The sequence below is a fragment of the Thermobia domestica genome, chromosome 1, assembly GCF_964235325.1.
Source record: "Thermobia domestica chromosome 1, izTheDome1.hap1.1, whole genome shotgun sequence".
In the NCBI taxonomy this organism is placed as follows: Eukaryota; Metazoa; Arthropoda; class Insecta; order Zygentoma; family Lepismatidae; genus Thermobia; species Thermobia domestica.
In genome coordinates this window covers 153552282-153576794 of record NC_137454.1, presented here as the reverse complement: position 1 = coordinate 153576794, position 24513 = coordinate 153552282, and the positions used below count along the sequence as shown (strand labels likewise).

Below are 24513 nucleotides of genomic sequence, written 5' to 3'. Positions count from 1 at the left end.
GCTGGCTTATTAAAAATCCAAGTGTAAAACTATTTCTTACCTGCGGTTACATATTCATAAGATGAACCACTTTTTATTTTAAAAAATGTTAGGCCAAAATGTTCAGTACGGCAGATCTCAAGATAATCGTCATGATGGTTATGACCGTCAGGCCAATATTACTCACATGCAATGTTTGATACAAATATCTCATACAGTCGACAAAGTAAAAGGAAGGTTCAGTTTTTATTTATTTATATATATATATATTGTAAAATTTTATCCCATATAGGTATAGGTAGAGCGTTAATAAAAAGTGTCCGGAATCTACTCCCACTACCGACTTTTATTTTAAAATGTCTTACTATAAAAGTATTTTTTACAAAATACTACACAAAAAATCTCTTCAAATTTACAAGGTAAGCTACAGGTAGTTTTTGACCGTAAGGTCGCAGACAGGATCTCTACAGAGCCCCGGAGCAGGCTAAGCGGCTGTGGTTAGGATTCCCAGTCAGAGCCCCGAAACAGATTAGATTAAGCCAGGAGAAAGGATAGGCGTAGTCCCGAAGCAGACTAGAGGCCCTGGGGTTAGGTTACTCGTAATGTTCCGAAGCAAACAATAGGAGGATCACCAGAAAACTGGTACAGAATTGCCGTAGTCCATCCAATTTATATAATTCCTTGGGTGGCGGTGGCGCTGCTGCTCCGATGTTGTCTTCTGCTCCGTGGGAAGGGATAGAAGCTGTCGTCTGCAAGTGATTGTAGATCCATCTGGTGTGAAATCTTGCTAAACCACGTGGTGATGTTTGTAAACACTGGCGTGTGGAATTGTTTATACACATCACGTGGGACATTACAATATAATATCCGTCATAATATAAAATGCATCGTCTTCATAATTCATCTTTTAGATACGTTGATAAATTTAGGTGTTCATCTATCCTATTATTTCTGTTAATAAACATTAACTTTTTAGTTGGACGTCTCACAATTATGTTCCAAGGCTAATGGAGAAAGTGATTATGGTGATAAATGAATAAGTTACTAATGTGGGAAGTAAGGGGAGAATCTGATAAAAACCCGCACGCACCTTATTTGTCCAACACAAAACTCACTTGGTGCGTGTATGAAACGTTCGTGTTCGTTTCGTGTGAGAAAATGTCCAACCTTTCCTGTTTGTCAACTCATAGTGAGAAGAGACCCGCGAGAAGTAACCGGATTCGGCACTCGAGAACGTAAAGGCGCAAATTGGAGAATTGGAAAAAGCAACTCCCAAGTGTTAAAGAAGCTTGTAAAAGAGAGAGCTGTCTTTTATGCTTGTGTATACTGTTTGATAATCTGGAGAACGATACTGCCTTTATGTATCAACCACTCAAAATAATCATAATACATCAAACATAACTTTCCAGATGTGAAACACAAATCCGGGACGCAAGAATTTCATGATTTTATCTCGCAAGGAGCATCAGTTCAGATGAAAACTGCTGTTTTTCATCTTCCTTGTAAATGGCGAACTATATGTGCGATGTCATACATCTTTATCAGCTTACACATCGCTTGTGTTTATGATCGTCTTTTTATATATATATATATATATATATATATATATATATATATATAATTAAATTAATGTTCTTTAGGCAAATGGAGGAACGTGGTGCGAAAACTAAATTCACGCATCCGTACATTCCCCTCCTCGATCGTTCCATAAAATTGGCCGCCACAGAAGAAAGAAAATATCTGCTATTTGCTTGGGTGTTACATCATCGCTCATATTACTAAACCTATCACAAAAGAATCTGAGATAATGTACTATTACAATGACAAGGAAGTTGATTTTGTGCAAAGTAAGCATTTAGCAAGGAAATGTTTAAAGATATGCAACGGCTTATCCGTTAAAGCGTTTGACTTAAATGGTGAAAGCTAGGTGCATTCATAACGCACATTGAGTCATTTTCGTGCTCCTGTCCAATGAAGGAAAGTCATTGTAGGTTAGGTTTACAATTTTGGAGAAAAAAAGTGAAACAACTCGAAAATGAGATGGTAGTGCGAGATTATGCCACCCGAGAATATAGAAACTGTATGACTTGCTATGACCGGAAGTTGTTGTTGTTGTTGTTATTATTATTATTATTATTGCTGGAATCATATTCAAAAATTGAACTGTCTTTTGGCTTGTATATTAATTTCTACTCTGACAGTTTGTTGGAATAAATGTAGAAAGTAAAATAACATTTGTTTTTACAATATAAAAAGGGAGAGGATTCATTCCTCCACCCTGTATAGCTGTGCTTTCGATGCTCTTCCAACTGTCGTAGCAGGTATGGGTAAGAGCCGAATATCCACATAAGGGTAGACATTTTCTACTTGTCTCTACTATTAATGAGTCAGGGCTACATTTCTCCCTTTCGCTTAACTGGACACAATTAAACTACTGCAAGCCATTGCTATCCAGAATGTGAAATAAGAAAGTAGTTCGCAACCTTCATATGAATGCGGCTCAAATATTTGTGAGTCCTTTTTTTTTTCTCTCTCTCTCTCTCTCTCTCTCTCTCATAATTTACTTCCGTACGAAATTTACATCTCATTAAATTCGTGAGAAAATTGAACTTAGTTTTAGGAAGTGACAAATGTTTAAACAACTCTGGAAAAGAAATCAGCAACGTGAGCACATAAAACAGCCGTTTAAATGAAAGAAAGAGAAATCAGGATTTCTCCACATAAATCAGTAAGCTAAAAATCAAGGTTACTGCTTGTATTTTCCAATCTTAAACGTATAGGTGATTCTTCCTGTCTTGTTCATGAGCTACCACTTGTTAGGAATGTGGTGTGGTGGTAGTTAGCAGCATGGTCCCAGAAGATAGACGGATAAACCATTTAAAAATATATACTTTCTTTTCTTCCCTAACGGAATCGCCAAAAGTAAATTGGATCAGAAATATTATACAATTTAATGACTGGAACCCATTTCTTGTTCAAGATTCTCTAACCCCATTTAGTTTGAACTTTATACTAAGTTTCAAGATCCATGTCTTCTAAGAGTAAGAGTTTATATAATATGCATGCTAGATCGTAGGTATGCTTTTGCGCCTTCAAATGTTGGAACAGACCTGAAACAGAATTCCCTGTTTGCGTCTCAGTATTGTTCTGTTGTAACATAGGTTTTGCTATTAGCATATATTGTCCTTGGTTTTTTTCGGAATATGCTAACAAAAAAATTAATGTTCTCGGTGCGTGACAAAGCCTTTCTGTCAACCTGGATGCATTTTATTTTTCTCACTCCTGAAATTGTGAAAGTTGTCTTTTCTTTTTTAAAAGTAGTAGTATTGTTCTTCATTTAAGAATCAAAAAAAGGTGACACAAGGTGTTCTGTTAGGGAGGTCTTACATCTATTTGCAATATTTATCGTATAGTGAGTTGTATGTTTCTTGGAAGCAAACCGTAAACGAATGCGTATTTCTTAAATGTGAAATCGAATCCTTGTTATTAATCAGAACTCCCTTGTAGCTAAGCTATTAGCGTATGTGCCTTTGGCGTGGGAGACCTTGGTTCGGTTCCCACGTTAAGCTGAAGGTCATATAGCCTCATTGCTCAAACGAACGCTAAAACCAAATCAGAATCAAACCTTGTTACAATCAGTTACTTCTTTGTTTATTCAATGATCAATATGATAAACCAATTTAATTTTATCGGCGTTTATTAGGGATGTGATTCCCAGCAGAACCTGCTACAGTTTTCTTTCTGAATGTGTAAAATTTTCGATAAGTAGTTTCATGTATTTTGGTAGAAATTCTAACTGATTTGATTGATTTCCACGTAGGAATAATTGTTCCTGATGGTGGAAACAGTAGTTCTGAAAAATTTCTTGTGTCTTTGAGTGGTTATTTCATTGTGAAAAACTAATATAATTTTAAAAGATATGTCAATACTTTTGAGTTTAGTATTATTAATAAACATGAAAAAGAATACCCTAACTTTGCAGACGTCTTACTTCTAGTTACTATAAAGAATAAGAAGTACTATTTCTTAGAAATGTTCAGATACATTTGATAGGTGTACTTGAGTCTAAATGAGTTGTCATAACGTTTAAAAGAGGCAGGTAACTAGGTACTTCAGATTTGTAGTTCAACAATCTGCGAACTTTTGTTATCTACTTATAGTATTACATCTTTCTGCTCCAGAACATAGCTTGTTTACAATATGCATAAGGTTCTGATGACGAATAGCAAATTAGTATTCCTCTAAAGAATATTTACCTCCGTCTATGATGAATACAGATTTTGTGAAAATTGTTTTATAAAACCTAAATAAATAAATTGATCTTCGACTTCGTTCAAGTGGAACATAAATATTGTTACTATATAAGGTTTGATTACCCATTTAAAGTTTTTGTTAGTAGTTTTCCGAAATGAAAATAACTTCTAAAAAGCAAGCACTTGACATTTTTGTAAATCTTTATTGCATTTTCGAGGTAACACCCTTTCTATTTATCATAGATATGATCGTTTTTAATAATAATATAATAAACTTGCCGCGAAATGATTTCGTAGAATTTAATCTTTATTTTCTTCTATCCAAAGTCGTGTTGTGATAACACATATGTCTCACTTCATGTTACAAAATATTATAGTAATATTTACACCCTCCATTCCAAAAGAAACCGAACTTTTGAAAACAAATAGTACCACTAGTGCCATCTGTTGTAATATTTTACCGGTAGATGGCGTAGTCCCTCATTGACAACTGGTATAAATGTCATGACATTTGGATGCACGGCAACAAAGTTATTGCGTTTCAACTGTCAGTCTGTTGTGTACATCGGTCGGAAAATGAGTTTCAAACAACGAGCTGCAATTGAGTTTTGTGTTAAACTGGGTAAAACTTTTAGTGAAACGCACCAAATGCTACAAAATGCATATGGTGATGAGTGTCTATCCCGTACGCAAGTTTACGAGTGGTTCAGGCGATTCAAATCGGGTAGAGAGACGCTGGATGATGACGAAAGATCAGGCCGTCCCAGAACGGGATTATCGGAAGAAAACATCGAAAAAGTGCGTGAATTCATCAAACATAAAAAAATCGTCGGTGAAAGTTATTGAAATGGAATTAGGCATTCCTCAAACAACCGCATACCGCATTTTGACCGAAGTTTTGGGCCTTAAGAAGGTTAATTCGCGGTTTGTACCACACAAACTCACCGAAGACCAAAAAGTTGATCGAATTGCGCATTGCAAAGACATCGTTAAAAGTGGTCGGCAGGATCGAAACTTCTTGAAATCGATTGTAACTGGTGACGAGACGTGGCGTTTTGAATATGAGCCCGAAACAAAGCGGCAAAGTGCTGAATGGAGAGCGCCGGATGAAGGAACACCCAAAAAAAAGTCGCTTGGTGAAGTCAAAAGTTAAGGTGATGCTGATTTGTTTTTACGATTCAAAAGGAATTATCCACAAAGAATTTGTTCAGCCCGGCCAGACAGTCACTGGAGAGTTTTACTTAGGCGTCATGAAGCGTTTGCTGGTAAGAATTCGTCGTATTCGGCCCGAATATCGCGAAATCGGCAGTTGGACTCTTTTGGACGATAATGCACCATCACATCGTTCGCGACTTGTAACTGAATTTTTGGTCAAAAATCACATTATTCGGTTGCATCATTCGCCCTATTCACCAGATCTCGCTCCGTGCGATTTCTATCTGTTCCCGAAACTGCATTTGGCGATGAAAGGAAAGTGGCACGCATCGATTGATGCCATTGAGAAGGCGACGACCGCCGTCCTAAAGACCATTCCAATAAAGGACATGGAGAAGTCGTTTGACAACTTGTTGGAGCATGCAAATATGTGTATCGATGCAGAAGGGAAATACATTCATTAATAAAAATGATTTGTTCCAAAATGTACATTGCTTTTTTGTTTTTTTAAAACGTTCGGTTTCTTTTGGAATGGAGGGTGTATAGTACGTAATCGGTCACCATTCAGGAAACTGTTATGTCCAATTATGAAAATGCAAAAGGTACAATAACACACTCGTTAGTACATGCCATAAGATGTGTGCATAGTATATAACGGTAATATAATTTCATTTCATTTTATTTTTTGTGCTAGAATAATGTACAAGATAGAGGGCAAGAATCTGTTTCAATAATTAGCTTTCGATGTCAAGCTTATATATTCGTAACTATTTTTTTCTATGCATATGTATTTACATGACTGATGAAAATCATCAATTGGTATCAAGGATATGTTCATAAAGTAAATCATCGACCCAGAGGTGATTGCTCATGCTTTCAGATTTTCATCTTTTTTCAGAATGTTACTATTATTTATGTATGTATGTATGTATTTATTTATTTATTTATTTATTAAATTTTAAGGAAATACGAGAGATCCAAGTCCATAATAGAAGGCTTCAAAAAGAATGAAGAAATTTTGAAAGCAAGTGTATCAGAGTATCAAGCTACTGTTAAGAAGCAGGAGCAGAGATACGAAAGATTAAAAGCCCATGCAGAAGCCCAATTAGAACAGTATGTATGATTATTATATGTCTATAAGCTTTCTCTTTCTTCGTAGCTTTGTATTGAAATAATTTTATTGGCTAATTAGACCAGAAACTTAAAATTTCATTCTTATATATATGTAGTATAATTGGGGTAGAGGTAATTTCCTTCAAATTCAATTAGTAGGATATATACCCCTACTTGTCTCAGGTCGTCTAAAAGGTATTGAGCCTTTTGTGTACGAGATGGCGTCAATGTCCCAAATCTCAAGAATATACGAGTCGTAGCGGGTCAGGCTTAACATCATTTGAAACTGACAGTTGAAGATAGATGTGCAAAAATTATTGGAATTCTTAGTCAGGCGTAATGCAACAAAAAAATGAGTGAACTTTCTCCAAAACCACTCTACATTTTACCATTTTATTTTTGTGAAGTCGCAAATGCTGCAAATCCTCATGAAATAATTTGTGCTGTGTATGAGCAAGATAAGTTATCAAAAGCAATAGTCAAAAGATAGTTCAGTTGCTTTCGTTCTGTGAATTTCGATGTCCCAAGATGGTAATCCTCACAGTGGGCGACGAATCGCAGCAAAAGTGGATGATATGCTGGCAAAAGTTGGACAAGACTGGCATGTAAGCAGTCATGATATCGCCAACGACTTAAACATTCAAACAGTGATAAACCATTTCGATAAAGCTGGTTATAGAAAAGAGCTACATATTCTGACTCGAAAACATTTACTAAATCGAATTTCTGTCTGCGAATCTCTAAAACATAACGAACTCAAACCGTATTTCAAGCAATTGATCATGAGTGTGCATTTCTCATTATTATGTTTCCTACGAGATCATTATGCGAAAAGATATCGTAGTCAAAACTAGAGGCTCCACGGTCCGTGGGACAGCCCACATTTCACACCCAGGAAGATTGTGTTGTGCGTTTGGTAGGATTGAAAGGGCATTACGCATTACAAGCTGCTGCCACCGGTCAGAACGATGACTCGTCGAGAATGAGTGGAAGTGCACTTAGGAATTCATAAGAAATGACCGGAACTGGTCAACTGAAACGACGTCGTATACCACTCTAGCAACACCGTACCACACAGTCTTTAATGATCCGTCAAAGATTGAGAGTACTTAGCTGAAATGTTTTAATGCATCCAACGTATAACCCAGACCTGCCAACGTTAGAATATCATTTTTGTTTTGGTTTCTGCAGAACTCCCTAAATAGTGTTACGTTAGTTTCAAAAGAGGCCAATGATTATTTTTTACTGGAATCACCGAAGTTCTTTAATGACGAGATTGTGGTTATGCTGAAAAAAAAAAAAAAAAAAAAAATGATAGAAGTTTATCTGACAAAATGTTTCGTACGTGGTTTCACAATGTTATTTCAAAATAATAATAATAAATGTATTTTCAGTTTTGACCTCCATAGATTCAATACCTTTTAGGCAACCTAATTTCTCCCACTATTCAGTTATTATAGATGATCTTCCGGATTACAAACCTGAACACATCTCACTTAATACATTCAAACGCGTGAAAGTGGTATCAATGGTATTCAAACATTCTCAGTAGCTGGTAAAATTGTCGTGTGGTTATAGTTTTCCCCGCTAGGGCGTTAGGAGAGAAGATGACTGTCAACGAAAAGAGAAAGGTGTTTTTGTGTTCTGGATTTTCACGTGTGCCAGTCTATCACTGTGCAACGTAATTTTAGAAGGAAGTTTGTTGGAAATGCACCCAATAGGGACAGTATCCGTAAGTAATATTCTCAGTTTGAATCAGTAATATCGGCCATTCACCAGTAAGCAAGGCAGCTGTGGAGCACGTATGGGAAGAAATGGACTACAGATAAAATGTGTGTTGCGTGACAAAGGGAGCTCATATTGAACACATATGACGTGATCCATATGTAAAAAGAAAATAAAGTAATTTTGAGTTTTCGTTACCATTGATACCAGTTTCACGTATCTGAGTGTTGTGTTAAGCGAGTTTTGTTCAGGTTTGTAATCGGGAAAGTCATTTGTAATAACATTGTATATAATATGGGGTAAAATGACTACATGGGAAGTTAATTATATAGACGAAATTGAGACACGAAAGAGCGCTTTGAACCTGTAATTGATATGTGTGATGATCGATTTGTCTAGTACTTCAGACAGTATTGTAGCAAACAGTTTTACATTTAATTTCTGGTGTAAACTTGTAAGCCACATTAAAAGCTTTCTAACAGCAGATAAGTTAGAGTAGGTGGCATTATTGGACAAAAACTATTAATTTTAAAAATCTCAAAAAAGGACCAACTATCAAGTATGTGCCTATACATAAATATAAGGACTGTGTAAAAAGCCAATGATGAACTTAAAAAAATATCAGAATGGAAGGGAAAAGCGTTAGATAAATTTATTAATTCTAGAGCAATAGAGATCCGTGAAGGATATTATTATTGTCAGCAATGATTATTTATTACTTGGTAATTGCAGAAGAAAAGTGAAGTAAAAATTATTATGAACTAAGGTACTCAACTTTCAATATGAATAAATTGATAGTTATAGCGTTCTAATCAGTTTATTCTATTTATAAACAAAATCACAGCAATATATATCTTTATCTTTCTGAACAGTGCTAATCAGGAACTGGAAAACGTTCGGAGGAGTCAGCAAGGAGAGATAGCGAAGCTAAAAGCGATGCTGAAGAAAGCAGAAGTACGAACGGCATCTCTGGAAGAAATGTTAGAACAGAAGGAAAAGGAGAATTCAGAACTTGCTTCAATATGTGATGAACTTATCAGTAAAGTGGGTAGTTCTGCTGGAGACTGAATATTGTGTGCTCCATCAGAGCATTGATTTGTGTATAGAAACATATGAATGCCAAACTTTTGGAGAGAATTTTTTTACTGTGTGAAAGATTGTGTGTTTGTGCGTGTACATATATATATAATATACATGTGGAGACAAGTTTCTAAGTGCCGGCAATTATGTGGATTTCGAAAGGACCTCAACAGGCATTTAAAGTAGTGTGTACCTCGTAGATTACATGAATCTGGACATAATATAAAACTAAACATAACATTAACGCCATTTGATAAGAATGTGAAAATAAGCATTTGGAATTCTTAAACTTGGCGACTAAAACACACGATAATGTTTTCTTTTTTAAAATTAACCCACTCATGGCATTGTACATAATTTTAGAATATTAATTGCAGTTAACCAGGTAAAAATGGGCTGTGAGAAAAGTTAACTCAGAAAAGCTGCAACTCGTTGCATAACAATATTCCTTATACGTCAAAATTTTATATAAGATATCATTTAGAAATTTTCTTGTTACCTATTGTACTCATTGGCGTATAATTTCCTCGTGTACTTAACATTATGCATTCCTTGCCAGTCATTTCATGTACTGATTTTTTGTTTATATTTTTTCTGTACTTTATTGCCAATATTGTAAGCGTATAAATTTCTAAGGTTCTTGCAAATTGTGCATATACAACAATTGCTAAATGTAAACACAGGGGAAAAAATAAAACTTAGAACTTTCCTATCCGCTGCCTTCAAACAATATTCTAGTACTGTTTAAATCCTGTGAAACAATAAAGTATTTATGTTATATATAATACTTTAAAAATTAAATCATTATTTTTAAAAATAAATCTTTATTAAGTTTATACTAACCTTATTTGGCCTAATGAATTCCATGCTGTCCTTTATCAAGAAACACGTGTAAATTTGCCTACTTATGTGAAAACCTTAGAATTAAAGGAGTACTGATTTTATTATTATTATTATTATTATTATTATTATTATTATTATTATTATTATTATTATTATTATTATTATTAAAATATTCTGTCGGAACTGATAGACTATAATATTCTAAGACAAGAAGTGTGATATTCGAATGAGGTGGGGGAAGGGGACTGCGTTCTTGGCCCGACCCAGAAGGGCTTCAGCTACAGAAACGAAAGTTTCAGGCTGTTGAACGAGTTCTACTCATAGATCGACACACTTCACACATCATTGCACATTCTCCTATATATATGAACGTTTACAGAAAATGTTCTGAGCTGCTATAAACTCATTTCGCTGCTAAAGTGCTGCTATTTTTGGGGAAGAGCTAATCGAAGGAAGCAACGTTCGGCAAGTATGGTGAGTGGTCAATGGCCTGAAACCCTAGGTCCTTCAGAAAATCCATTGTTTTTCTAGGTTGTGAATGGAAGCATTACCCTGCAGAAATAACACACCTCTTCAACTTCCTCCGGCTGTTTTCTTTAGGAGCATCCTTAGCCAAAACATTGCAGTAATACTTTGATGTTATGCGTCTCATCTTAAGGTAATCTGGTAACGAAACACCATATTTATCCCAGAATATTAAGACAAACACCTTACTTGCATATCTCTGTGCTTTGTATTTAATGACCATGGAGATTCTGAGTAGCGCCACTCACATGTCTGCTTGTTGGTCTCATGATCAAAATAGTGGAATCAACTTTCGTCCTGGATAACAAGCCGATTCAAAAAGTCGTTCTTAGAATTCGCAAATTCAACTGAAATGATGTCACACGTTTAATTTCTCACCAGCGTTTAAACATTTAAACACCATTTCGCTGAGAAATTTTGCATGTCCAAATGATCATGGATTTTTGACCAAACACGTTCTTGGAGTGCAAGGTCTCAGCTATCGCTTGAAATGAAATTCGTCTGATATTGAAAATAAGGTCATGAACGTGATCCACTTTTTCGAGCCAGTTGACACGAACACTTTCCTCTTACACCTTTTACCATCTTGTTAGAAAATCACTATGCTTAAAATTTGAGCACCATTTCTTCACAGTGGAGTATGAAAGGCAATGTACACCCAATGTATGTAGCATGCAATCATGGATTTCGTTCCGCGACTTCTGTTGAAGGAAGAACTACTTCATGACACCTCTCATCTGCTTCTTGATGAATTCCACATTTTCGTACGCCATGGTTCAATGACCTGTAAGAAAAACACCCTTAGTGCTACGATCATCCTAGCTGGCACTTGAACTCATAAAAGATCAATGTTTCAAATGTAATGAATAATTTCAGGATGACATGTGCAAGAGGTGGTCAAGCCGAGAACTTATCAGCTTCTCTCATATGTAGATATTAATTAGAAATTTGTGTACTGATTATCTCCATAGATGTTATATCTTATACTGACCAACATAACGCAGGAACCTGTTTTTGTAATCTAACAAGGTACATTCGCGAAGTGTCCCCTCGGAATTCGTGTAAAATTGATTCAAATGCAAAGTTCTCCGCGGCCCAATGTGTATTGTACTAATTTTAGCTGCCCTAACGGGTAATTTGCATATTTATGGGCCTTCATATATCCGGAATTTAGTCAACCACTACTATAAAGCTCGGTCACAAAATTGCTTTTAGTTTCTTTAGATATAATTGGACATGAATGTGGGTATATGCAAAACAAATAGGATCAAGTACTGCTTCTCTGACACGTGTTACTCATCCCGGCCGCCACCTTGGATCCACCATATTGGATTCAACTTTCGGTTTTTCAAATGGGAATAGGTGCATGTGATAAATCAAATTCATATAAAAATTTTCCCAGAAATTCATTGGTGTAGTTAATTTTAACGTAGCTTGTACCGTTTGCAAGGTATTGCATGTTAAATGTCAGATACTTCACGAATGTTGAAAAAATAGATGATTGTGCAATTCCCTGTATGTATATGTAATCTTTTAAACGATTTATTGTTGACGAAATATTCCCTGAACGTAAATACATACACACAGACATAAATACGGAAATAGGTCTTCACCCAAATCTGGTCGTATCTTCATTTAAATTAGGCATTTTCACCGTAATAGACTGAAATAGTGATGTCGTCATTTCCTCCTCGTTACCATGGTGATCGCCATGTTTTTTTCTAAACAAATACATGAATCGAAAGAATACTCTTAAGTCTGCTGTTAATAATCACAGACTGTTAATTGGACAATTGTATAATATTTTGAAGATAAAGTTAGTAAGAAAAGGTACAGATTAAGAATATGGGGCCACTATTTAGAAAATTTACAAGTGAAATTCAGTAATTCATGAAGTAACATCTAAGGAATCTTCTACAGGGACCACATTTCTACGTAAAATGATAAGATAGAAATTGCATAAGAAACGCTAGCGTCATTACCACGCAATCCATAATGAACAAAAGCAATTATACGCAATGTAGAAACTGTAAGGTAGAGACTGACAAGCTGTCGGCATTTACGATTTCGTACACCCACACTTTAAAATATGAGTGCATAGTTACAATGGCTATAAAATAAACAATCAATCAAAACAAAAGAGGACACTAGGCTTGTAGCCATATGCGTGCTGAGAATTTTCAGTCTGGACCGATTTCTGATCGGTCAAGTTTTAAATACTAATTCTGTAGCCCTACACATATGCAATGTAATGTGTGATACTAATGGTGCTAAATAAAGCTTTCCAGAATTATTTAAGCTTATTGTCCGATATAAAAAAAAAAGTTAAGTATTTTGACACTTAATGTAACCTCCAAATATATAGATAAATACACATAATCTACGGTATCAAAGGGAACATTTCACTTTCAACGCTTGCCATATTTTATTATATTATTTACCAAATTGCTTGCTTTTCCTATCTTTTCGTAGTTTCATTCATTGGAAATCTTTTTTACATTACAAGTTTTCCTTTTAATCTAATGTTTGCAATCCAGAAGTTAATACGTCACTGTTTTCACTTTGTACTTAAGTTCTTGTTGTTTAGAAAATAAAACTGCGATCACCATGGCATCGAGAAGGATGTGACGTCACACTATTTCAGTCTATAGAATACTTCCTTGTTATGGTATAACATGAAAGTAATAATAATCACTCACAGAAATGTAATAAGATGATAACACCAATGTTGTAAAGAGTTTGTTTATACCTACAGTCAGTGGCATATTTACGATTTTGTTTCGGGGGCTTTGCAGCTTTATTTCTAGAAATGTGAAAATTCTGCAAGATATTTCATTTACTTTAAGATAGTAAATAAAATTTTGGAGGGCGGCTTAAGCCCGGTACCCCCTTCTTAAATACTCCGCTGCCAAAAATTTTTCTTGCAGTTAGAAATTGTTTTGATTTGTCAACATCGTTACCGTAACTGATATTGCTGTAAAATGTCTATTCGCGAAGTGCCTGGAGGGATTTAATATGCAATATCTTCCAAACGGTACCAGCTACGGTAAAATTAACTACACCAGTGGAATTCCGAGAAAATTCTACATGAATTTGATATATCACTTGCACGTATTCCAATTTGAAAAAACGAAAGTTAAATCCAAGATGGCGGCCGGGGTGAGTAACGTGTCAGAGAAGCCGTACTTGATGCAAATTGTTTTGCACATACCCACATTCATGTCCATTTACATCTAACGAAACTAAAAGCAATTTGTGTCCGAGCGTTATAGTAGTGTATGAAGGCCCATAAATATGCAAATTACCCGTATGGGCCGCTAAAATTAGTACAATACGTATTGGGCCGCTGAGAACTTTGGATTTAAATCAATTTTACACGAATCACTTCGCGAATGTACCTTGTAAGAAATAACACAGGAAATAACACTTCAGCAAAAAGGAATAGAACCATGATGGTAGGGGAATTGAATAAGCAAGCGGTAGTAGCATACGAGTAGTCATGGATAGTGTTATAAGGGACATATATATAAATTTTCCTAAGCCCATGAGTAAAAACATAAAATTAGGGAAAGTGGAGTTAACACTTATTGTTTTTAAAGCAGTTCTTTGTCGTTACAAAACTAAGTTTAGTAGCAAATATAATACAATATCTCTTCATGTTGTATATAATTGCATACCTATATTGCTGCCAGAGGCTGAATTTAGATGTTCTTTTGGAGAGGCAAGGAAACACACTCAAAGGAAAATACGAGGCGCATTTCAAAAGAAAGGGCCGATATTTTATTATAACCGACTGGCAATATTGGTCGGATCACGCTTGCGCAGTAACATCACTTGGTCCATTGGCTATCAAATAACCATAGTTTCGCCAGTCATCTGTTTGTTTTCGTGTGTGCTGGGGCGTGTTAAAATGGCTGCGCGCATACACAATCCCGCCAGGTGCAAGGTCCGCTCTGTGATTAGATTTCTTCATGCCAAAGGACAAAGTGCTGCTGAAATTCATAGAAAATTGTGTGCAGTGTAATGAGTATCGTGAGGCGACAGTGTAATGAGTGAAGGAAAGGTACGGCAATGGTGTCGTGCATTCAAAGAAGGCCGTACAAATGTCCGCGACGAAGAGAAGAGTGGAAGACCAAGCATTCAGACTGACGACTTGGTGCAGCGAGTGAATGAAAATCGTCGCCTCACCATTACCAAGTAACTATCACCTCTTTTCTGCACCTAAAAAAGTGGCTTTCATCTCAACGATTTGAAGAACCTGATGAATTGAAAACGGCAGTGTTGAAGTGGCTGAACTCCCAGGCGGCGAACTTCTATGCAGAGGGTATAAAAAAAAACTTGTGCCACGGTACAGAAAGTGCTTGGAAAATAATAGTGACTATGTTGAAAAATAAAGTGGATATGTACTTGTTTTTACCCTATAAAACAATGTTGCTAAACTTACTTACCTGTTTCCAATTAAGTATCGGCCCTTTTGAAATACACCTCGTATGTATGTTTAAATTGCACTGCATCAGGTTATTGCACATTTCAAATCTACATATAAGATGAAAATAGCACACTTGTGATACAATATTGCAAACTTCGAAAAACAACTAAATTTGTGAGGATTCTACAACAGTAATAAGGCTAGTGAGGCAAATGCGGATAATACAAATCTAAGTACTATGTCAAATACTACGGGCATCATATGGCGTGTTTCGAACAATTGGAAAGAAAGCTACAAGGAATTGAAAATTTGACTTTTTGTCAGAGGACTTTATTTCGAAAACATGTTTGGATAAGTATCACATCGAATTACGTACATAGTTTCCAATAGACATAAAGATCATAATGTCGCTTACAGTTTGATACATCAAACCATTCAGGAGATAAGAAAAAAATGACAAAATTTGATTTATTGTTATAATGGCATACTTGTGAACTTCCTAAAACACTTTTTAATATACTTTGCTTCTATAACATTACAACAACACTTTTTAGTAAGTGTAATCACAGTAAGTTCTTAGAATTACAAAATTTAAGTAGTGTTGCAAACTAACAGTTCTTATTGTATCTCCAGAACAGTTTTAAATAACAAATTACTGTAACACCTGTCAACTCTGACGCGAAGTCGTAGCAGTTGTAGTAGTATTAGCAGTGGTCGTAGTAGTAATAGTAGTAGTATTACAGTACTTTGCAGTCTTGAATAGAGAGTCAGTTTCCCTAACACAGTACGATTATCATAGGCTGACAACATTAGTTTCCGATCCGTCTTTTAGTGTGTCCGGGCCGTGCAGGGTTCTGGTCTATATATATATATATATATATATATATATATATATATATATATATATATATATTGTCAACCCCCCTTTGTGTGCCTTTAATAGCAAATGCGTAGCTCGAAAACGCAGGGAGATTGTCCTCCGAACATTCTCTATAATGTCCGGAAAATTCAGTAACTAATTCCAAGAAAGTAAACACATGCCAAGTTTCATTAATAATCATTGTATTTTCAGTAACAGATTTTGTTATTAAAGTGTACTGTATGTTGTGTAGAGAATGAACAAAACGTGATCAGATCACAACCCGCGAAGTCTAACTATTTTCTCCATTTGACGATGATAATCGGATAGCAAACACATGCCTTCAGAATCGATGTTGATGATGGTCCTCAGGAAGCAAAGGTGCTGCAGAACTAACTCCAACCACTTGTAATGATAATGCTACCAAGATGTTCAAACGTAGAATAGTTGTAGAACTTATACTGTAGACCAGTTCACCATAGCTAGTAAATATTCTCTAAATAAATCTCGTCTAATAAAATACTTGGAAAGCTAGTCCTCAACTGGATCGTCTGAGACTTCTCTCCTTTCAATCAGGGTTGAAAAAAAACATGATTTTTTAAAAAAAGAACAAAAAGAACGTTTTTTATGTTTAAAACTTTTTTAACGTTTAAAACAAAGTACTTTGTTTTAAACAAAAAAAAACATGTTTAAAATGTTTATTTTGTTTAAAACAATAATCTAAATAGGCATATATATATTACATTTCTACACTCTTAGGTATTGCTTGACATTATATTCAACCGCTAGATCAAATTTCGGGAACTTCCCTAATCTCGATCCGCCCAAATGTTCAATTCCGGGGAAAGAAATCGGGAATTTCCCGATCTCCGTTCACAAAATATGTAGTTTAGTTTCTTTGTGTTACGTTCTATCAGGGCTTTAAGCCTCAATGGCTCAGTCTTAAGCCTCAAATTAAGGCTGGAAGATGGTTTTGGTACCAATTTATTCCTGAAATATGCAGCTTTGCTGATGTGCATTTTATGTATGTGGAAGGAGGATAAATATCGTGTTTTTTTTTTTTTGTTTTGTTTTTTGAACAGTTTTTTTTTGGGGGGGGGCATTCCTCCTCTTGGAGGATAGATTCATAAAAATTGTTACGTGAAGCAATGAAGTAGGCCACTACATGGTAATATAGTGTATTTGGACTTCTTGCTTGTATGGGGCAAAGTTTGCCAATTTTTGGAGTTTTTTGACGTAAATTACATTTCTTTTTACAACAAACATCAATAGTTCAGTCCTTAATTAAGCTAGAAAGATGATTTGGTACCAAAGTATTTTTGAGGGACGAAGCTTTCCGTCAGTTGCATTATATGTATATAGGGGGTACATATGTGCGGCCGAGAGAGGGAGGATGAAGTTTAAAAAAAAAATCATCAAATTCTTTTCATCAGGTTTTGGCGGGTATTTCTCCCCCCTTTGTGGTACATCCCTAAAAATTGGTATGTGAAGCAATGAAGTAGTCCCCTACATAATAGTAACCTGTATGTGTATTTGTTTACAGAGGAAGAGGGAGTCAAATTTGGTTAATTTACATTTATTTTCGGGACAATCCCATACAACACAAGATATATTTCACTGAAATGATCTAGATGCATAATTCTTGTTCGTATACATGTTGTGTGCAGCAAAATTGATTTGCATATGGACGTGGTATTATAGTGGGGGAGGGGAGAAAATATCTAATTCAATGAATGTTTTTCTGCGTATATATTTTTAAAAAAATATTTCCTACATAAAACGAATTCATTACGCAATGGCAGCAATGGCTACCATTTCTTATATTATTGTCACAAGTATGTGGCCTACACATTAGCATCATTTTGTCAGCGTAGGGAGACTGCAAGGGTTGCCAGGGTCCCGCAAAGTCAATATTTTCATATTTTTAATGATTTTTTTATGTCTGTTCTTTTTCTACGAACACGGCGGGAATTTCACGATTGTTACCTCGTTGGAATTTGTGGTCTATAAGCTTTCCAATGGTGTATAACTCATGACTCTTGTGATAACCAGTTGCGGTCACCAGAGCCCCGAACATGCGAGTCTACCAGTGGCGGCTAAGCTAGTGTTGCAGCGTTGCGCAACGACCAAAGTATTTCAAGAAAAAATATTGTTATCAATAGTAGTAAAGAACAGAAAAATACTTTTTAATACTCGCATATATACACTCTAAATAACATATTTTGTACTTCTGTAACTGTCCGTTCCGTTAATCCATTTTAAAAAGCGAAAAATAATCCGTCACAGAGTCTCTAATTTATATTGTGTTGCAGCGAGCATACAACGACCAGATTCCTTCAGCGCGGGAATTGGAACAAATGTTAAGTCTCCTTTCCCCTATCTCAGAAGTTAAAGGGACTGGTCGTTGCAGTGCTTCTGCAACATAGCACGGTTTCCAGTGAACGTAAGGTTTTTCGCGCTAAGTAAGGTTTCTAAATTTTATTTCACTAGCAATTAACAAATGGAATTTGTTTTTATGCATTCATATTTTTAAATTACGGGATCATACTGAAGCAAATCAATATAATGACAATTTAAAAAAAAAAGTGATTGCAGAATTACAAATAAGAAAGAAAATATCTGGTAGAGGAAGAAAGAAATGAAAGTAGACCCGCATTTACAAGTTAATTCTTAGCTTATATTGATAATGAAGGATTCTTCCACAGTAATTTGTGATTCAAATATTAATAAGTCAGTATGTAGAATCGCCCCCCCCCCCCAGAGCCGTAGCTAAGGGGGGGCCAGCGGGGCGCCCGCCCCGGGCGCTGATAGCAAGGGGGCGCCGAACGAGCAAGGAGAAAGAAAAAGTGGTGTTGGACATGAGTAAAATACGAGTCGCCCCCAGAAAGTGTTGGCGCCCTATTAGATCAATATTGCTGTCGGTTATCAATGAAATACGCAGATTTCTTAAAAATTTTCTTGCTCGCTTCGCTCGCAATCCAAGAGTTTAAATAAGTCACAACAAGTTTTTACTTATTACTTAAAAAGTTTATTATAGATGATTTCTTAATGACATGTGGTATACAAGGTTCCGAGTAATGACTTATAGTGTATGCAGGATAGTGGCGTATTTACGATTTTGTTTCGGGGGGGGTGGCTTTGCCTGAAAATGTGAAAATTCTGCAAGATATTTCATATACTTTACTATAGTAAGTAAGATTTCGGGGGGGGGGGGTAAGCCCCGAAGCACCCTTAAATACGCCACTGATACAGGAGCATTTTTAAAATCAGAAACGATCAAAGTCGGCGTTTTAACAGTGATGAGTTTGCTTAGTTCAATTTTTTTTTTTTTTTTTTTTTTTTTTTATCTACCCAATCGGATTAATCACGACGCACAGTGGGGCCAAAGCACTGAATTCTTAGCAAAAATGAGAATTCGCAATATGAAGCAGAAAATTGAAAGAAAACAAATTAGTTTGGTGTGTGCAGTGACTACAATAATGTTATTTGGACATTATTTCATCAAAAGCATAGAGTTTTACATCATAAAATGAAATAACATTAGGTCTATTCCTTATATTCGCGCCTAAATTATATAACAGATTATGTGATTGCCATAAAGAAACGCGTGGGCAATATGCTTTCATTTGGCAATTTATGATTGGCTTATATTCTTACGCATGAAAGGAAAAAGTGTACTTATTCATTTTACAACTGAAGAGTAATAAAATTGAAGAAAAGTTCTTGCTTCTCAAAATTATTTCAAAGTTGTGGAGGATTCGTTATGACAATGAAGATGCAAGGACGCTTCAATACATAAAAATTAACACATGGGCTGAAAAGTCCCGGGCCTAACACATAGATGGCGCTAGTTGTATTGCAGTCACCTTGTTTTCAGTGAATACTAACCTTCACAAGACAGCTGTGAGAATTTCATGATATTCTATTCATTCGTCTGTGAGTTATTGTGCTAAGAGTGATCCTACTTGTGTTAGTTTCAAAACAATGGATCAAAAACAATTTCGTGTTTTAATTTTACACTGCTTCTTGATGGGAAAAAATACCGTTCAAGCGAAGCAATGGCTTGAAAAGTGTTATGGGGACTCCGCTCCATCAGAAACAACAATAAAACGTTGGTTTGCTGACTTCAAACGTGGTCGTAGAGACACCGATGATGCAGAACGCAGTGGACGTCCAAATGAGGCAGTAACATCAGAAAACATAAAAAAAATCCACAAACTTGTTTTGAATGATCGAAAAGTGAAGGTGCGTGAGTTAGCTGACATCGTAAAGATATCAAAAGAACGTGTTGGCTTTATATTGCATGAGCATTTGACTATGAGAAAGCTCTGTTCAAAGTGGGTGCCGCGTTTGCTCACTGTTGACCAAAAACAAGAACGTGTTGATGCTTCTGAGCAGTGTTTGGCCATGTTTAAACGTAACAAACCGGACTTTTTGCGTCGATATGTGACCATGGATGAAACATGGATCCATCACTTCACTCCGGAATCAAAACGATCGGCATCTGAGTGGACAGCAACTGGTGAACCTCGTCCAAAGCGCCCGAAAGCACAACAATCGGCTGGCAAGGTTATGGCCTCGGTATTTTGGGATGTGCGTGGTGTAATATTCATCGACTATCTTGAGAAAGGACATACCATTAACAGTGACTATTATATAGCGTTATTGGAGCGTTTGAAGGCCGAAATTGCAAAGAAACGACCGCATATGGCAAAGAAAAAACTTTTGTATCATCAAGACAACGCACCGTGTCACAAGTCAATCAAAACAATGGCAAAACTACATGAATTGAACTTCGAATTGCTCCCACATCCACCGTATTCGCCAGATTTGGCTCCCAGCGACTACTGGCTGTTCGCAGACCTGAAAAAAATGCTCACCGGTAAGAAATTTCGCACGAATGAAGAGGTTATCGCTGCAACTGAGGCCTATTTTGAGGCAAAAGATAAATCGTTCTACAAAAGTGGTATTGAAATGTTAGAGCGGCGCTGGACTGATTGCGTTGCTCTTCATGGAGATTACGTTGATGAATAAAGCTAATTTTGAACCAAAAAAACGGTGTTTTCTTTGTTAGGCCCGGGACTTTTCAGCCCATGTGTTATCTCATCACAAGTTCTCGATATGAATATATTATCAGATATATTAAACATATTATGATTTACAAGCATCAGTAACCTGTCCAGGTTGTTTTATATATTGCATCGTGCATTACGTGAGCTCATTTCAGGGCTTGATTGGAACATTCTCAGTTGGAGCGAGCGGAGGCTCATTACAGTTGATTCCAATGTCACTTCTGTGCACGCATCACAAAAAACACACTACTAAATTGATCAACACCATTTTTAATATGGTTCTACGTTATGGTCCATAGATTGTTTAGCATTGGCGTTTCAAAATGTCACCACCATTAATCAAATATATTTGACTAGAGTTTAGTTCTGTTGGTGAATGCCAGAGAAGTATGACTAGATGTTGGAAACAAGATGGGTCCTGGAGGCGAAACCTCCAATGAGGTCTGGGGCCAAAATTCTCAGAATCGACCTATATTCAACTTCGTCACTGCGTGCATGGGGATCACACGTCTAATAATCTAACACTTACTCTCACATTCATCCCAGCTAAATTCAAAAGCAGCATTGCATCCAGAATGCGGTTTTCTTCAAACATTTTCATGTGCTATACTTCCCAAAAGTGCGAATATGTGCAGGTTTTCTATTTGCATACAGTAAGAACAATGTTTCCGCTACGACATATTAAAAAATCACAGACTTATTATGCCATATTTTCTACTAAAATGCCATTCTATCGTTTGACCATAGTTTATATGCTTTCAGTATCACAGCATTCTCCAAATATGATATTAAGTAGGAGATTATCATAGGGATATGATAATGATATTAGCATCATTGCAAATATGACTATTGACTATACATCACATCAACATTCTAAATATACAAAACGATACATACATGTCGGTCGTGTCACCACGTTTACCAGCCACTGAATATCTACACGCAATGTAGGAATAATCCCATTCAAAGTCTATTTCCTATCTTCTGTCGCTAAGTAGCGCCTCTCCGGCTTCGGCGGTTAACCACATATACACGTCCCATGAGTTCATTGTAAACTGCTATCACTTCTTTTCCTGCACACTATCTTATGTGTACACTATTAAGCTTTCATTATAACAAATCATATCGAGTCAATCTTTTACTTCATTTTTCGAGTTTTTGCTCAGAATTGCCGCGTTTGGACCCACTTAGGTGCGACGGTGAGAATGAAGGTATGAAAGTGAGAAGAGTGAAGGGACATTCAAGATGCTGCTTGCGTACAGTATTAAAAATAAGGGTAAACAAGGGGAACAATATAATTTTCGAACTTCAAGCAGTTGTAGAATAGGGGCTTAAGGGATCAGAACTTAGCCCAACGAAGTTCGACTTTTTCAGACACTAGTCACTACCTATGATTTATTTTAAAATTCCATTGACATATCAAATGCTTCCAATTTGGAGGAATTTATTGGGGTCATTTTTTCATCAACTTTTTGTATGGCCAGCATATTATTTTGTGCATACGTGTCTAGTTGTGTGATGTTTTTATCTATCTACATACACACATTCTTTATATATGTACGTGTTAGTGTATTTTAATATGTCAATTAATAATAAGTACCTTAAATTCGGAACTTTCATTCATTAAGAAATTAAGTAGACCTACTAAATAATTACTTTAATTTCAGGTATATGTAGTAGTCAAATATATACAGGGTTTTCATAAAGTCTGAACGGATTTAATTTGCTTATAATTTTCTCATATGAATCAAATAAAGTGCTAACGGTAGCGGAAGGATTAAATTTTTACCTGTAATCTGCACCAGCTCAGTTCATTCACCGCCACACCTCCAACTGGGCGCCATTTACGTCCACATATTACGGTACATTTACGTCCACACACATTTACGTCCACACATTGATACGGTAAAAAAAAAATAGTCATCTCAGAGGAGTTTTTCATTTATTTATTTCTTTAAAAGACACACACACCAATACAGCTTACAACTTACTTTTAACAGTTAACATTGAAACAACAATGAAAACAACAATGGATGGAATTTGGTAAGAAACTGACCCTTGTCCTCCCTCTCCCTCTCTCAACGTGTTCAGAGTTGCCGCTTATCTAACAGTGTTGCCAACTAAAAATTTAATCCTTCCGCTACCGTTTGCACTTTATTTGATTTCATTATGAGCATTTTTATGAAAATTATAAGCAAATTAAATCCGTCCAGACTTTATGAAAACCCTGTATTTTGGATTTTAAGTACAAACATTGAACATATTCTTCACCCATATCGATCAATATTTAGAAATTCACAAAGAAGGCTCCTTCTGAATTTCCATTACATTTCACAAAATATTTTTACCGTAAAAAGATCGAAATTAAAATGCTATTGATGTCACATATACCCCTACAGAATAAAATCAAATAGTTTACAATTATGGCAATTAATACTGTCACTCATTTCGAACAATTAAAAGAACATAGTCTAAATGTATTGAAATTTCATTTCTTATCGTTAGTACGAAGCGTTGTAAATAGTAGTAACTTTCGATAACTGTTCTTCTAGTGAATTTGTATACAACCAAAGGTAGTTTTAACAAGTTTAACAAAAAAGTCCAAGAAGATTAATAAAAGAAAAGTCTTTCCAAGAAGATTAATAAAAATTCAACATAGCATAACAACAAAAGCTGTTTTGGTTATATATATATATATATATATATATATATATATATATATATATATATTGGTAAGTTGAGTGTAGGGGGCGCCGAATTCTGCTTCGCCCCGGGCGCCGAAATCTCTAGCTACGGCTCTGACCCCCCCCCTCCCTCTATGGATAGCCTAGTATTTTAGTATACATACATTTCTTTTATAAATTAAGTTTATTTTATACTCTTGATAATTTCCACATAAAACTGTATGATGGGGAATGCCACATTGAATTTGGGACTAGTTAGCAATGCTCAGGGGCGTAGCCACGAGGGGGGTCAACCGGGTCCGGACCTCCCAAAAATTTCGAAATTTGACTAACATTTGTCGACTTTCCTAACGAACTATACTTGTTTAACAGAGAAACGATTGATGTAGGTTAAATATTTTATTTTACGCCTCATCATGTACTCTCTTTTCTTAAAAACAATTGTTCTATCTTTTTTTTGAGAATGTAGGTGACAGTTATTACTTATCGTCTTTTCGGATGCAGAATAAGAAAGGTATATATTGCATAGACGTATCGAACTCCTCCCAACACACATTTCTGGATGTAGAACTGGCAGTGCTGTTTGTTGTTCTTCGACTTTTACCTTCTGTTAGGTATACATGCTGATCCTACATCTGGCGGGTTTCGAGGTTTCCTTTCCAGAACATATGATATTGATAAGCATTGTTTCGCCTTATGTCGAAGTATATTGTGTTCATCGTGCATTGCGTAACAACCAAGACGGATGATTTGGAATGTAAGTTTTTTTCTCTTACGCACATGAGTGTGTGTGTGG

General features: G+C 35.9%; 1 protein-coding gene across 3 annotated transcripts in view; it reads left to right on the top strand.

The window, feature by feature from the left end:
• Positions 1-10141, top strand: part of LOC145690090 (uncharacterized) — a 192132-nt gene extending 181991 nt beyond the window's left edge. For all 3 annotated transcript variants that reach the window (XM_081764644.1, XM_081764654.1, XM_081764663.1), the window contains 2 exons: positions 6351-6500; positions 9098-10141. In XM_081764644.1, coding sequence (XP_081620770.1) covers positions 6351-6500; positions 9098-9293 — 346 coding nt within the window. In that variant the 3' untranslated portion in view covers positions 9294-10141. The remainder of the gene's footprint in view (positions 1-6350; positions 6501-9097) is intronic.
• The last annotated feature ends 14372 nt before the right edge of the window (positions 10142-24513 follow it).